General features: G+C 42.6%; 1 protein-coding gene across 1 annotated transcript in view; it reads left to right on the top strand.

Moving 5' to 3' along the window:
• Window positions 1-15,078, top strand: part of TERT (telomerase reverse transcriptase) — a 120,723-nt gene that overhangs the window by 51,972 nt on the left and 53,673 nt on the right. The window contains exons 8-9 of the mRNA XM_065398258.1: window positions 11,241-11,326; window positions 13,766-13,879. Coding sequence (XP_065254330.1) covers window positions 11,241-11,326; window positions 13,766-13,879 — 200 coding nt within the window. The remainder of the gene's footprint in view (window positions 1-11,240; window positions 11,327-13,765; window positions 13,880-15,078) is intronic.

The following is a 15,078-nucleotide window of genomic DNA, read 5'->3' as shown; positions in this document are numbered from 1 at the left end:
GCTTGAACAAAGAAACAACTCAACCCTCCAAGTGCCAGTGGCACCACAAAAGAGCCCATGTTCACCAATGCATATTCCATATGTGCACTGGGCATTGCTGAGACCAAAGGGTCATCTATTGTATCAGACTTCTGAGACTCCACTATCAGCATTTGACTTTACTTTCAATTTGCAGGCTGTTTGATCTCTGAAAAGCCAGGGAAAAGAACCTTTCCAGCCTCCTCCACAGTCTATCACCTCATTTCACCAAACACCCCTTCAGTCCCAGATGATTAAGGGGACTTTCTACATTGACCCAAGCAAAATGTGTTGTAGCCTGCACTACAGGACATGGTAAAAGCCTCTTTGATCTGGCTCAGTTGAGAGCATCAGGCCCACCATCATTGGCCTCAGTATGTTTACCATGCTTGGTCACGTTCACTACTCTTCCCCCTCAGCTCCTGGCGGCTTTGTCACAATGTCCAACCCTGCTGGCACCAAACCTGGCCCTGCCAGCACCACCTCAGCCCATGCTACCACCTGAGCAACCAATGGTCTTGCCTAGATCCTGTTGGCTCTGGCACCAGTTTTGCTACTGCTACCAACATTGCTACTTGCAGCTCCAGGTAACCAGACGCCTACAAACCTGGATACCATTGGAGATGTTTACATGAATGATGATGATGATGATATCCCTGCAGATTACATTCTGACTAGTGGAACGTCACCAGATGAGAACATTACATCCCCACCAGGTGAATTCCACTAGCTTCAAGAACGGTTGAACAGGATGGTGAATAGACTCAGCTGTACACTCCTGAGGCGCCAACTACAAACTTGGTCCTTTATTTCACATCTTTCAGTCAAAAACTGAAGGTTAAAATTTCCTACCCGCTTACTGTGTCTATTTGATTCAGCTGGAAATGTCTGGCTTTACACCCTCATCATCATCGTCAGCAGTCTTCAGTAGATACAATAGGCTGTATCTGATTCCTAATCAGGACTTTTCCTTCTTTCCTTACCACTCCAATGCTAAGTTCCTGATGGTTGCAGCAGCTGTCAAGAAATCAGAGCACAAAGACCTCTCACTCCTCTTTTGTGACTGAGAGAGGATGCAGACTGAACTGTGTCAGCATTAAGGCATGTTTCTCTGGGTCTGCCTATTATCAAGGAATGCTAGCACATTACCAATATGGCCTGTGGGAAGCTACATTGCCCATCTTGGATTTGGTCCCTGAGGGAAAAGAAATAGCTGGTGAAAGATCTAGCCTCAGAAGGAAAGATTGCAGCTTCTGACCCTTTATGGACTTCAGCCAGCTTATGACACTTCTGCCTGCTGGGATCTCCTGTGAAGAGACACTTCTGGTTGAGAACATGAGGCCTTACTCCTGAGGTGCATGGCCCAATAGAGGACTTGCCTTTTGATGGAAGAGACATTTTCAGTGAGAGAATTTACAAGACTCTCAGGAGCTTGAAGTCCACAAGCTACCATAAGGTCCTTTTGGTTCAGCTCAGCCTTCTCAAGGACTCACCGTTGTACACTTCCTTCAGATACTACAGACTAGCTTTGTCAACCAGATGTGCCTGTGCACCTTAAAGAAAGCCATGGCCAGCATCTCACCCAGTTTATTCTCTGAAATAGCAAGGAAAGCAGAAGACCCATTGCATTGGCTCCACCCACATTGCTGCATTTGCCTCTAAATTGCAGGTTTGACATTATGATTGAGAGCCACATATCAGCATCCTGCACACTATACCCTTTCTCTACAGCCTCTTTATTGTGTGTGTGTGTGTAGGGGTCATCTGCAAAGCCTTGTATGAGATCACATTGTATCACTGGGTATGTCAGATTATTCCATTGAATTCATCCCGAGAACATCTCCTAACCTCGCCTTTCCCAATCCTTTTCCAGGATCCTTCTCATGAGACCTCTTCTTGAAGAGTTGTCAGCTGCCTCCAATCCAAGGAAGCAAGAGAGGAGGTTCCTCGGAAGTTTCTGAGGAAGAGCTTCTACTCAATACTTTGTGATCCACAAGAAAGGAAACTGCCTGTACCCAATCCTATACATGAGAAGACAGAACAGATATGTAAAGACCTTGTAAGTTCAGAATGCTCTCTGTAGATATAACCATCCCCTCCCTGTCCCAAGAAGACGGGTATTCAGCTCTCGATCTCAAAGTTTCTTACTTCCAGATAGGCATTATCTGCAAAAAATACCTGTCTTTTTACATTGAGAACAAACACTTTCAATACACATTTATCCTCTTTGGCCTGTCAACTGTGCTTAGAATATTCACAGTGTCTGGCAGTAGCATCAGCACATCTGAGAAAACAAGGGGTGCACTGTGTTTGCCTGCTTGGATGACAGGTTCCTCAAGGCCAGTTCATGTCAGGAGCTCCTTCACTCAATAGCTCTAATTTGTCACTGGTTTCATGTGCTAGGGTTGGAAAGCAGCTGGAAAAATCACACCTGGTCCCGTGTCAAAAGAGAATATTGACCATAGGAAGAGTTTTCCTCCCAGAAGACTGATTTCTTCAGATACTACAAGCTGTACAGATCCTTTAGCATCAGCTATGCCAAAAACCAAGGTTCACCCTCAGATTTGTCAGGTGCGTGATCATGATATCTACATTTGATACTCCATGCAAGGCTTCACCAGAGACCCTTATAACATTAGCTGGCACAAGTGCACATCCCAAACAAGGACAGAGCAGAGGCATATGACTATCCCATCAGAGGTGTTGCAAAAACTCCCTTGGTGGAAGTCTACAGAGACTGAATTAGCAGGAATATTATTCAGCCATCCAACTCCAATTGCACTGGTCACAAAAGACTCATCCATGCTCAACTGGAAAGCTCACTTTCAGGGTGTGCTATCTTAGGATCTGTGGAATTCACAAAAACTCAGACAACATGACAGCATCCTGGCACTTTGGGACATACACTGAACACAAATCCTTTCTGTGATGCTGGTCAGCTCATGCCAAGGCCCCAGGCCTCAATGAACACTGACAAATGCATAGCTGGAAACCAGTTTGGCTTACTTATGCATAGCTGGAAACCAGTTTGGCTTACTTATGGGTTAGTATAGTTAAAATAGCTATTAGTGTTTATAGGAATATGTTCAATGTTTAGACTTTATGGAATACTTGTAGGATGCTGCATTTATTAATCCTACTTATAATATGTGTAGTCCCTGGTATAAAGTTATATTGAGTGTTTGCATTGTAAACCTCTGTAATTGTGTAACTCACCAAACAGGAAAATCAGCATTAAGGTAAAGTACTTGTCCTGCAGACAAGATGCCTCATTGAAGGTAAATGAGGCATTGTGTTCCATCAGAGGACAGAGACATTGATTGCATTCCTCACTCCCTCCCTGGAGGGGAGACCTGCACATGAACTTATCCCATTGGCTTGGAATTTGGGGTGAAAGCGATAAAAATCCCTGACAAGGAGATACTGAGATTTTTATGCTATCTGGACTCTGAAGGGCAAAGATCCCTAAACATAAGCATCCCCATGCTGCTTGGCATGGGGCAGCCCTAAAGGACATACAGGCTTCTACAATAAGCAGCTCCATATTATCTTCTTAGACTGTAACTCATTTGTGTGTGTGTGTGTGTTTCCTGTTTTAACCTTGTAAATAACTAATTTCTTTTCTAATTAATAAATCTTTAGGTAGTTTATTACAGGATTGGCTACAGGTGTTGTCTTTGGTTTGAGACCTGCGATAAGTGACTGGTCCTTTGACACTGGGAGTAATCTGGATATTGTTGTGATTTTTGGTGTAAAGTGACCATATATGACATAGTCCAGCTTGCCTGGGTGTCAAGATAGACTGTAATACCCAAAGGGACTGTCTGCGACTCCATGGTAAGACTGTTATAGTGTTTTAGGAGTTCACACTTGTTACTGGGTTGGTGAAATCTAATTACAGAATATACAGCCAATTTGGAGTTTCTGCCCTGCTTTTTGACAGTCTGCCCTGAGGTTGGCACTCTGTCGTGAGCCACTCCAGACAGCGTGACACTTCCTGCCCTCTCAGGGCAAATGGTTTAGATCCCTGATGGACAAAAGTGCTTGCATGCAATATCTGAAAGATGCTCTTTTTCAGGGCTCACTCTGCCTGTACCATCCATGTTCTAGTAGAGGGAACTGACAGAACAAAGAATAAAAATCTTCAAGAGGAATTCTTGGAACCTACTTTTTGATCAGTGGAAAAAAGTGTGATAGCCTATCCTTAGATGGCCAGACCTGAGATGTGTTTGTTATGAGAAATGAAAAATTACAGAATGCTAAGCAACAAAACTAATTTTACTTTTTCATTGTTTTTTTTTTCCAAACTATGATATTAGTTTGTTCGAAGTTTAAATATTTTTCACTCTTAAATGAATTCAAAACTGTTTTTAACCAATTACACTATACATTTGACTGTTCTAAACCAAACTTTGTGCTGCAGCCTCTAAACTTACATTACAGACCACTAGTTACTGAATTACCTGATTTGGATTTATGCCTGCAAGTTTAGAGGACAGGTTGAAACTAGCTGAAAAGTTCCTTTCCAGCATAATTTGAAATTATAAGGTAAATAGAGAGTCATATTCTTCTTTTATATACTCTTGTGCAACTCCTTCCATTGATTTTTGTTCATCAAAATTGTATCACTATCAAATAGAATAGGGGTCGGCAACCTACGGCACGCGTGAGCCGATTTTGCCTGGCACACGGCTGCCAGCCAGGGTCCTGGCTGCCGGCCCCGCTCAGCCTGCTGCCGGCTGAGTGAACGGAACCCCAGGCCGGCAGGAGGCTGAGCGGGGCCGGCGGCCGGGACCCCAGACCGGCGGCAGGCGCGCCCCCTGGCTCCCCACTCACCGCGTTCGGGTTCTGCGGCTCCCGGGAGAGTGGGGAGCCAGGGAGTGCACGGGGACCACCGCCTGCATGCATCCGCTGCAGGCGGCTGGGAGCCGCAGCCTGGGCAGGCGTGCCCCCCGGCACCCCCCTCACTGCACTTGGGTTCTGCGGCTCCCGGAAGTGTGAGCCGCCGCTGCCCCTCCCGGAGCTCCCCCCTCCCGCTGCCTCAGCACTTTGCGGGGGAGGGGCTGTGCGCGCGGCAGCCCAGTAGCATGTTTTGCCTCCATGTGGAGCCAGCGTCTGACCGGCATGGGCATGGTAAGGGGAGTCCTGGGGGGCAGTCAGGGAGCAGGGGGAGGTTTGGAAGGGTTGGGAGTTCTGGGGATCCTGTCAGAGGGCGGGAAGTGGTTGGATGGGGTGTGGGAGTCCCAGGGGTCTGTCTGGGGGTGTGGATAAGGGTCGGGGGACAGGTAGGGGGTAGGGTCCTAGGGGGGCAGTTAGGGTGGGGGGGTCTCTGGAGGGGGCAGTCAGGGGACCAGGAACAGGGAGGCTTAGGTAGGGGGTGGGGTTCTGGGAGGCCGTTAGGGGCAGGGGTCCCAGGAGGGAGCAGTCAGGGGACAAGGAGCGGGGGGGGGGTTGGAGGTTCTGAGGGGGGCAGTCAGTGGGTAGGAAGTGGGAGGGAGTGGATGGGGGCAGGGCTCTCCCGCCCCGTCCTCTCTTTTGATTGTTGAAATATGGTAACCCTAGGTGAGGGGGGAGCCGGGGGGCACATGGGTGCTCACGCCCGCATGCATCCGCTGCAGCCTGCAGGAGCCCCCAGGAGGGGCACCGGGGCGCATCCTAGGCAGGAGGGGTGGGGGGGTGCAACTGCTCCCCGCTAGTGGTGCCGCCGCTGCCTTTGCAGGGCTGCTGCCCCCCTGCACCGCGCCGGCTCCTCCATGGCTGGGGCTCGCTGCTGCCGCAAGCAGGACACTCTGGCTCTCCGGTGCCTCCGGAAAGCGCCTTCTCCCTGCCGAGCTGCTGTAGCGGCCCAAGCCCGGCAAAGCCAGTGAGTGGACTCGGGGCGGGGGCCACCGGGGTGGGGTGGGGAGGACTCGTGGGGGCGCTGTGCATCCCCCAGGGGAGTTCAGGAGGCGGGGAGGGGGAACCTGGTCTGGGGAGCAGCCCCTGGGCACGGCTGGCCCCTGGGGTCTATAAAGGCTCGTTGGGATTTGCCCCTCAATGAACCGATGTGCAAGGGGGAGGGGGAGGTGGAAGTTTCGCCTAGGGCGCAAAATATCCTTGCACTGGCCCTGCCCCAGGGGGTGCATGCACCCCAGGTTAAGAACCACTGCACTAAACTGATAAGATCTGCATTTTAATTTAATTTTAAATTAAAGCTTCTTAAACATTTTAAAAAACTTGTTTACATACAACAATAGTTTATAGACTTATAGAGAAGACCTTCTAAAAACGTTAAAATGTATTACCGGCATGTGAAACATTAAATTAGAGTGAATAAATGAAGACTCGGCACACCACTTCTGAAAGGTTGCTGACTCCTGAAATAGAACATGGAACTCATAATTGGCAGCCATGCACAGGGATAACTTAAAGCAATTTTTTGTGGTAGAGGGAAGTATTTTTTCCCCCTTCAGACTTATAAATGTATGTATAGGTGGCCATCCTCTGCTCTGGTTACCTGTCGCATACATTAAACTACAGAATTATGGTAGAATGATAGCAAAGCCATAGTTCAGGTTGTATACCAGAGAATAACTGGAAAAGATTGGAAATATGCTAAATATTTTATGCCAGAAAAAACATACAAAATAGAGTGTTCAGGGACTTAGTTTTCTGTGCAATTGGAATTTTTAGGGATGTGATGTATTTAAAATATTTTGAAATTAAAAATGGTTGTTTTTTGATGTAGGATCCCTAATGTATCACTTTTATATACATGGAAATTCTACAGTAAACCTCTGATGTAGATTACTGTATATCTATAGTTTACAAAAATACCAATTTTATGTTTTTCTCTGTTGTAATTTTTAAGAATAATGTTCTTTGAAAGTGTGGCATTAAAGGTATGATGATTTTATTTTGCTTAGGAAGCAACCCATGTCAACATAGTGCTATGTGTAGGGGTTTACATGATGAACTATTGACTGCGTAGAATTCAGAGGATGCAATATTTACAACTTCTGGCACACACAATAGAGACAAACAGAGAGAAACTCTTTCCCCCCACTCCTTGACATTCCTCTTTCCAGCTTCCCAATCTCCAGTTGTACCAGATGCCCAATCCTTTCCCTCTCCTGCCCTCAGCTCTCTAGCCCCCTGCATCCTTCTCCTTTCTTCCAACCTCTATTCTCCTCAGCTTCCTTTTGGCCCAATCCTCCACACTCCACACCCAGCTCTCCTGCTGCTCCCAGCCCTCCTTGCTCCCAGGGACTCCTCTTCTGCTTTCAAACTCCCCCCTCTCCTCCCTAACCTTGGGGAGCTATCTACCAAGGTACACCAATACTGTATAAAAAGAATTAGTAAATTAATACAAATAAAAACTTCATTTTGTGACATTTAAATTTGTACCCTGCCAACCCAAAACCTTAAAAGCATGAAAATCAGAAGTTAAGGAAAAAGTCACTGGCATTCATTGTCATTTGCACATTGCCAACAACACACCTCATCAGGCTTTTGCTTCCATCTCTTATTATTCCTGGAGGCATTCTGCACCAAAAAATTAAAAATTCTGCACACAATATTTTAAAATTCTGCAAATTTTATTTGTCAAAATAACACTACATAATCACACCGGTTTCAATTATTTTGGTAATTTATTTCAAAATACCTGTCGACAATTATGTCTGCGGGCCCTCCCTTGGTCAGATACCCACACCCCCAGCCCAGCCGCGGGGCCCCCCTTGTCCAAATACCTGCACCTCCACCCTCCCAGACCCCAGCTGTGGCCCTCCCAGCCCAGATCTTCCCCTCCCTCCCCCCTCCCCCCCCCCCCCCCCCGAGCCCAGGGATCCAGAGGGAGAAACAGCCTGATGCTTGGTCCCAGGCTTTTCCTCAGGGCATGCTGGGAACTGCAGCTGTCAGGAACCCACTAGTTCCCTCCCCCGTCAGTGTCTATGTGCGAGCTGGGCTCTGCTGGGTCCAGTGGCCCCTAGTGGTGGCCAGCAGCACTGCAGCCCATTTCTGTGGGAGAAAGGAAATTCTGTGTGCACAATGAGAACAGGAGTACTTGTGGCACCTTAGAGACTAACAAATTTATTTCAGCATAAGCTTTCGTGGGCTACAGCTCACTTCTTCAGATGCATAGAGTGGAACACACAGACAGAAGATATTTATACATACAGAGAACATGAAAAGGTGGAAGTACGCATACCAATTGTAACAGGCCAATCAATTGAGATGAGCTATCAGTAGCAGCAGAAGAAAAAACTTTGAAGTGATAATCGAGATGTCCCATAGAAGGTGTGAGGAGAACTTAACATGGCGGGAAAAAATTCAATTAGTGTAATGACCCAACCATTCCCAGTCTCTGTTTAGACCTAAAAAGAACAGGAGTACTTGTGGCACCTTAGAGACTAACAAATTTATTAGAGCATAAGCTTTCGTGGGCTACAGCCCACTTCTTCGGATGCATATAGAGTGAAACATATATTGAGGAGATATATATACACACATACAGAGAGCATGAACAGGTGGGAGTTGTCTTACCAACTCTGAGAGGCCAATTAAAATTTGTTAGTCTCTAAGGTGCCACAAGTACTCCTGTTCTTTTTGCGGATACAGACTAACACGGCTGCTACTCTGAAACCTGTTTAGACCTAAGTTAATTGTGTCTAATTTGCATATTAATTCGAGTTCAGCAGTCTCTCTTTGGAGTCTGTTTTTGAAGTTTTTTTGTTGCAAAACTGACACCTTCAAGTCTGTCACTGAGTGATTAGAGAGGTTGAAGTGTTCTCCCACTGGTTTTTGAATGTTATGATTCCTGATGTCAGATTTGTGCCCATTTATTCTTTTGCGTACAGACTGTCCAGTTTGGCCAATGTACATGGCAGAGGGGCATTGCTGGCACATGATGGCATATATCACGTTGGTAGATGTGCAGGTGAATGAGCCCCTGATGGTGTGGCTGATGTGGTTAGGTCCTATGATGGTGTCACTTGAATAGATATGTGGACAGAGCTGGCATCGGGCTTTGTTGCAAGGATAGGTTCCTGGGTTAGAGTTTTTGTTGTATGGTGTGCGGTTGCTGGTGAGTATTTGCTTAAGGTTGGGAGGCTGTCTGTAAGCGAGGACTGGTCTGTCTCCCAAGATCTGTGAGAGTGAGGGATCATCTTTCAGGATAGGTTGTAGATCTTGGATGATGCGCTGGAGAGGTTTCAGCTGGGGGCTGAAGGTGGCGGCTAGTGGCGTTCTGTTATTTTCTTTGTTGGGCCTGTCTTGTAGTAGGTGGCTTCTGGGTACTCTTCTGGCTCTGTCAATCTGTTTTTTCACTTCAGCAGGTGAGTATTGTAGTTTTAAGAATGCTTGATAGAGATCTTGTAGGTGTTTATCTCTGAGGGATTGGAGCAAATGCAGTTGTATCTTAGAGCTTGGCTGTAGACAATGGATCGTGTGGTGTGTCCTGGATGGAAGCTGGAGGCATGTAGGTAAGTATAGCGGTCAGTGGGTTTCCGGTATAGGGTGGTGTTTATGTGACCATCGCTTATTAGCACAGTAGTGTCTAGGAAATGGACCGCTTGTGTGGATTGGTCTAGGCTGAGGTTGATGGTGGGATGGAAATTGTTAAAATCATGGTGGAATTCATCGAGGGCTTCTTTTCCATGGGTCCAGATGATGAAGATATCATCAATGTAGCGCAAGTAGAGTAGGGGCTTTAGGGGGACGAGAGCTAAGGAAGCGTTGTTCTAAGTCAGCCATAAAGATGTTGGCATACTGTGGGGCCATGCGGGTACCCATAGCAGTGCCGCTGACTTGAAGGTATATATTGTCCCCAAATGTGAAATAGTTGTGGGTGAGGACAAAGTCACAAAGTTCAGTCACCAGGTTTGCCATGATGGTATCGGGGATGCTATTCCTGATGGCTTGTAGTCCATCTTTGTGTGGAATGTTGGTGTAGAGGGATTCTACATCCATAGTGGCCAGGATGGTGTTTTCTGGAAGATCACCGATGGATTGTAGTTTCCTCAGGAAGTCAGTGGTGTCTCGAAGATAGCTGGGAGTGCTGGTAGTGTAGGGCCTGAGGAGAGAGTCCACATAGCCAGACAATCCTGCTGTTAAGGTCTAAATATCTTCTGTCTGTGTGTTCCACTCTATGCATCTGAAGAAGTGAGCTGTAGCCCATGAAAGCTTATGCTGAAATAAATTTGTTAGTCTCTAAGGTGCCACAAGTACTCCTGTTCTTTTTGCGGATACAGACTAACACGGCTGCTACTTTGAAATCTGTGTGCACAATGTTAATTTTGCAAAATTCTGCGTTGTGCAGTGGTGCAGAATTTCCTAAGAAGTATCTTTATACATACCAAGAAGCCATATGTATTCCCAACTTTTAGACTTGTACTGTCGTGCAAAAAGTTAACTGTGATCTTGTATACTTTTGTATCAAAAGATCGGTGCATCTGATTGTTACACCGTCCATGCATTTAGGAAGTTATTTTGTCTTAATGCTACTGATGTCCCCCTGTTAAGGAGTGCTCTCAGTATTCCTTTTTTTATTTGATTGATAGAAATGAAAGCCTCATGGGGTGTTGGGGTGTTCTGGACTATGTGAAAATGTCAATGTATTCAGGATGCTTTTCCCTTAACTTTCAATTTGCATAATTTTGAAGTTTTGGGTTGGTGTGGTGTGCCTTGTTGCTATCACTATACGAAGGTTTTGTTTATATTATTAAAAGAAAAGGACTGCCCATAAGTATCAGGCAAACCTCAGCTCACCCCTTTGCAGCATTCCTGGAAGATAAAAAAATCCACATGCAGACAGACCCAGATGCAGAACGTGAAGAGGATGATAGATTATGGTAGTATGCTATAGAATATTATAAATGATCATGTGTAAAACAGTGAAGTTACTAGGATGTTATATATCACATTTTATTGTAATAAGTCACTGTATGCATTTTAAAATCACAGTTAGACATTTTTACCTGGCTTTCTCGCCACCTCTCACCATTTTGAGAAAATTGCCTCTTTGCTAAAAATGCAAATGTTGCACAAATTGTGAATTCTGATCTGTTTCCAAATGTGTTTGTGTGTAGTGCATTTTTAAATACAGAATCTAAAATTTTGGTTTTATTGAGGTTTTTGATACTTTAAATCGAGACTAAAATATGCTTAAAGTCAAAGATGCATCTTTTCAACTTGTTCTTCCTTATTAATTAGGACAACATCTTTTCCTTTTTTAATTTTTTTAGAGCCTTTCTTTAAATGAAACAAGCTCCAGCCTGTTTGCTTTTTTTCTGCAAATGATCCATAACAACATCTTGGAGATTGAGGGCAGGTAAATGAGTTTATGAAAAATAACATCAATCTCTGCTATTCTGCTCTGTCAACCGAAAATCTTTCAATTGGCACTAAGGATGTAACCTTCTTAACTAGCTTTCATTAGATGGGATATGTTACTTGACCTTACTTTGAAATGCAGTTGTCATTTAATTTAGGTTAGAATCTATAAAAGCATGAATTGTCTTGGAGTGGAAACTTTTTATTCACATAATAAATTCTGTTTCTTTCAAATGAAAATATACACATTTTTAAAACATCTTGCCGTTTCCTGTAAGTCAGAAACCACTTACAGTTAAAAACAAGTGAATAAATTGCAAAGGAAAGAGATCAAAAAAGCTTTATAAGATTTTTGGAGATTCACAGTGGCTACTAGGAAGAAAGCAACATCAATACAGTTTTACTAATCTTATTTCAGTTCTCTAATCTGCAAAAATTACTTTCCTCTTTTTTAAGTTGGGCTTGTTTAGAAGGGTGAGATCAGGGGAAAAATGCAAATATGATAACTATTAAAAATACTGGTAACTATAAAACTAGATAGCAAAGGTATAAAGATGCTGTAATACTGTAGATTTTGCATTATGTTATCAGAATTTACTTGTAGCCACTAGGTAGCAAATGTGTACCATATTCACAAAGGAAGTGCTTGCAAGCCACCTACTACTTTGTCTTTGGTTTAAAGTTCAGAGTTAAAATGGTGGTTTATGTTGGGATTAAAGAGTAGCTGCCATACGCCACTGATGCTGATATTTAACACATTTTGGAGTACATGGGAAGATCCAGAGGACTAGAAAGAAGCTAATGTTGTGACTGTTTTTACAAAGAATAAATGGGATATCCTGGTATCTGTAGGCTGGTTTGGTATTGATATTTATTCTGGGCAAAATAATAGAAAGGCTTTCAATGGTCCAAAGGTGAAAATGTGACCTGGCAAGATAATACTACACTGAGGGAATCTAGAAAATCACCATTTGACACATTTCTCTCAAATGGTTTCCTACAGATACAAATGTTGACCCTCTCATTTGTGGAGTCTTAAGGAGTTTCCAAGGGCTTGTCTACACTTACCGGGGGATCGATGCGCTGCGGTTGATGCATCGGTGGTCGATTTAGCGGGTCGTGAAGACCCGCTAAATCGACAGACATTGCTCTCCTGTCGACTCCTGTACTCTGGATTGAGAAGAGTAAGGGGAGTTGACAGGAGAGCATCTCCCGTCGACATCACGTAGTGTGGATCCCGCGATAAGTAGATCTAAGCTACCTCAACTTGAGTTATGCTATTCATGTAACTCAAATTAGATCAACTTTTCCCTGTAGTGTAGACAAGGCCTAAGGAAACTATGCAGGGTGATACTGTGAGACAGAAGTTGATTGAAGTGAATGAATTTAATGTTGTCTTCTGTTTTCATACAGAATGGCCATGAATTTGTTCAATAAATAATTGAAGTTATATAATTTTAAATGAGTTTAATTTATCATTGGTATGGACATACATCATGATTTTAGTGGTGGGAATTGAAAATTGCAACGTTTGGTTATATATTTTCTTTTTAAAAATGGTACTATTACAATTTTCAGACTTTTTAGCAAGAGCTTAACATTTTATGTATTTTAATTTTATAATACTTACAAAGTTTGTTTGGAATTTGAGTTTTCTTTCTAAACTGGAATGAAAATTTCTTTTCTAAAATTTGTTTTAATTAACCAAGGTATCACTGTCTTTTTTTAAATATAGTATTGAACATGCAGCATTTGTTCAGAGAAGCATTGATAATAATTATTATAAAAATATTTTTAAGCAATGAAAAATGTTTTAAGAGAACTAATTACTTCTCTACACATCCCTACATTTCCTAAAATAACCAGTAACTTGTTAGTGTGTATTTCAAGTCCTTTCACTTTTTAGTTAACAGTTGCTCTAAGAAGTCTAGACAGTGTTCAGACGTTACTCAATAGTTGTTATAAAGGTTTCTGTCATCCTCTATATCTTCTAAATATTTATATTGTCACATTTTATTTGTCTGAAAAAATAAATTTTGTGGCTATAGAAGGTGGCATAAGAGAAATGGTTAGGTGAAGTGTGGATCTGAAAATATATGAAAATAGAAGACAATTGTGCTTTGAGGTCAGTTATAAACTTAGAACTTCCAGTGATTGAAAATGTGTAATAATTAGGCAAAGGAAAAAAGTTCTAGAATAACTAATTACTGATGTCAGCTTTGGAACTTCATATGCCTGTGTTCTTAGAAGAAACACAACTAAACATTAAAGGAATAGATAAGTGTATAAGTCTTCCAGGTGTCTAATATTAAGCATATGTGTTTCTTGGATATATTGCTTACCTTTTCGTATGATTATAAAAATTGTAAATAAACCTCTCATGGCTAACTGAAGTTTCCTGTTGCCAGTTCTAATTTACATTCTGCTTATTTACTAGGTACTACTTACAGTGTTGTGGAATTCCGCAGGGCTCCATTTTATCAACTCTGCTTTGCAGTTTATGCTATGGAGACATGGAAAACAAATTATTCTGTGGAATACAGCGAGATGGGTAGGGTAATTTTTCTTTTTTTATACTTCGGTTTATTACTTCTATGGTGTTATGACTTTGCATATTTCTTTTCAGACTTTCTGTTAGATTTGAGAAATCTTTGCGGTAGTGGCATAACAAATACTGTACATTATAAAATAGGATATGCCAATTAAACTTTTTTTTTTACTATACAAAAAGTTGCTTTTTTTCTGAGCTTCTCCCAGTGCTTTACCTACAATGCTGCTTTAAGTGTTAGCCCCATTTCAAAGCAACAAAGATCCATTGTTTTGGGAGAAAATCATCAATTCTCAAGGAATTGTGAAATCTAATGGCCAATAATAATACAAATACCTAGCTGTTATATGGCAGTTTAGATCCCAAAGTGCGTCACATCTTTAATATAGTTACTTTATCCAAAATGTCTTGCGTGTTTCAGATAAGGAATTCTAACCTGTCTCCCCTAAAAGCTGCATAAAATTATAGATTTGAATAAAACACAGTAAGGATGTTCAAACACTCTAATTCAGAGTAATTAAAATCTTTATTGGAGTCCTCGAATACCATGCCAGTTTATAGCAGGTTCTTCACTAGTTTGGTTGATCACACTGCAATTGTGTGGAGCTTCATGATATGGTACAAAGGGGTTGGGAATTTACCTTACAAAAACATTAGAGTTTAAATATATAAAATTGCAGAAATTTAGGAAGTTCAATAAAAGCTAAACTTCTAGGAAACTGTCTTTTGAAAGCCTGGAAATTTACCTTAGAGCTAGCTAAACTTCTTTCACTGTGCTGTCCGTTGAGATTCCACCCTGCCATTTTCCATTATTTGCATATACAATATTCTAGATGAGCACCACACATTTGGTTTCATAATTTTTCATGCATGGTTGAGATACTAATTAAGATGATTTGGCAGCAAGCTAATTTTTGCTGTTTTCATGTAACAGCTCTAATTTCTTTATCTATGGATATGAGACTAGTATATAGGGGATATACTAGGTATGTCTCTGACACTTAAATAATTGGCCTCCCCAAGGAATCTTAGGCCCTGACCTTGCTGCATGTTAAGTATTCTTGGTGTCTCACAGGACCAAGCCCTTACAAATGAATTTCCTTAAATATGTTATTTGTCTAATCAGGAATTTGTAAAATTCTTTTGTCTACTATTTATGAGGAGAACCAAATCCATAAAATGGCCCAACTACTATACCATTA

Source organism: Emys orbicularis, chromosome 2 (assembly GCF_028017835.1).
Source record: "Emys orbicularis isolate rEmyOrb1 chromosome 2, rEmyOrb1.hap1, whole genome shotgun sequence".
In the NCBI taxonomy this organism is placed as follows: domain Eukaryota; kingdom Metazoa; phylum Chordata; order Testudines; family Emydidae; genus Emys; species Emys orbicularis.
This window is presented reverse-complemented; position numbering and strand designations above follow the sequence as displayed.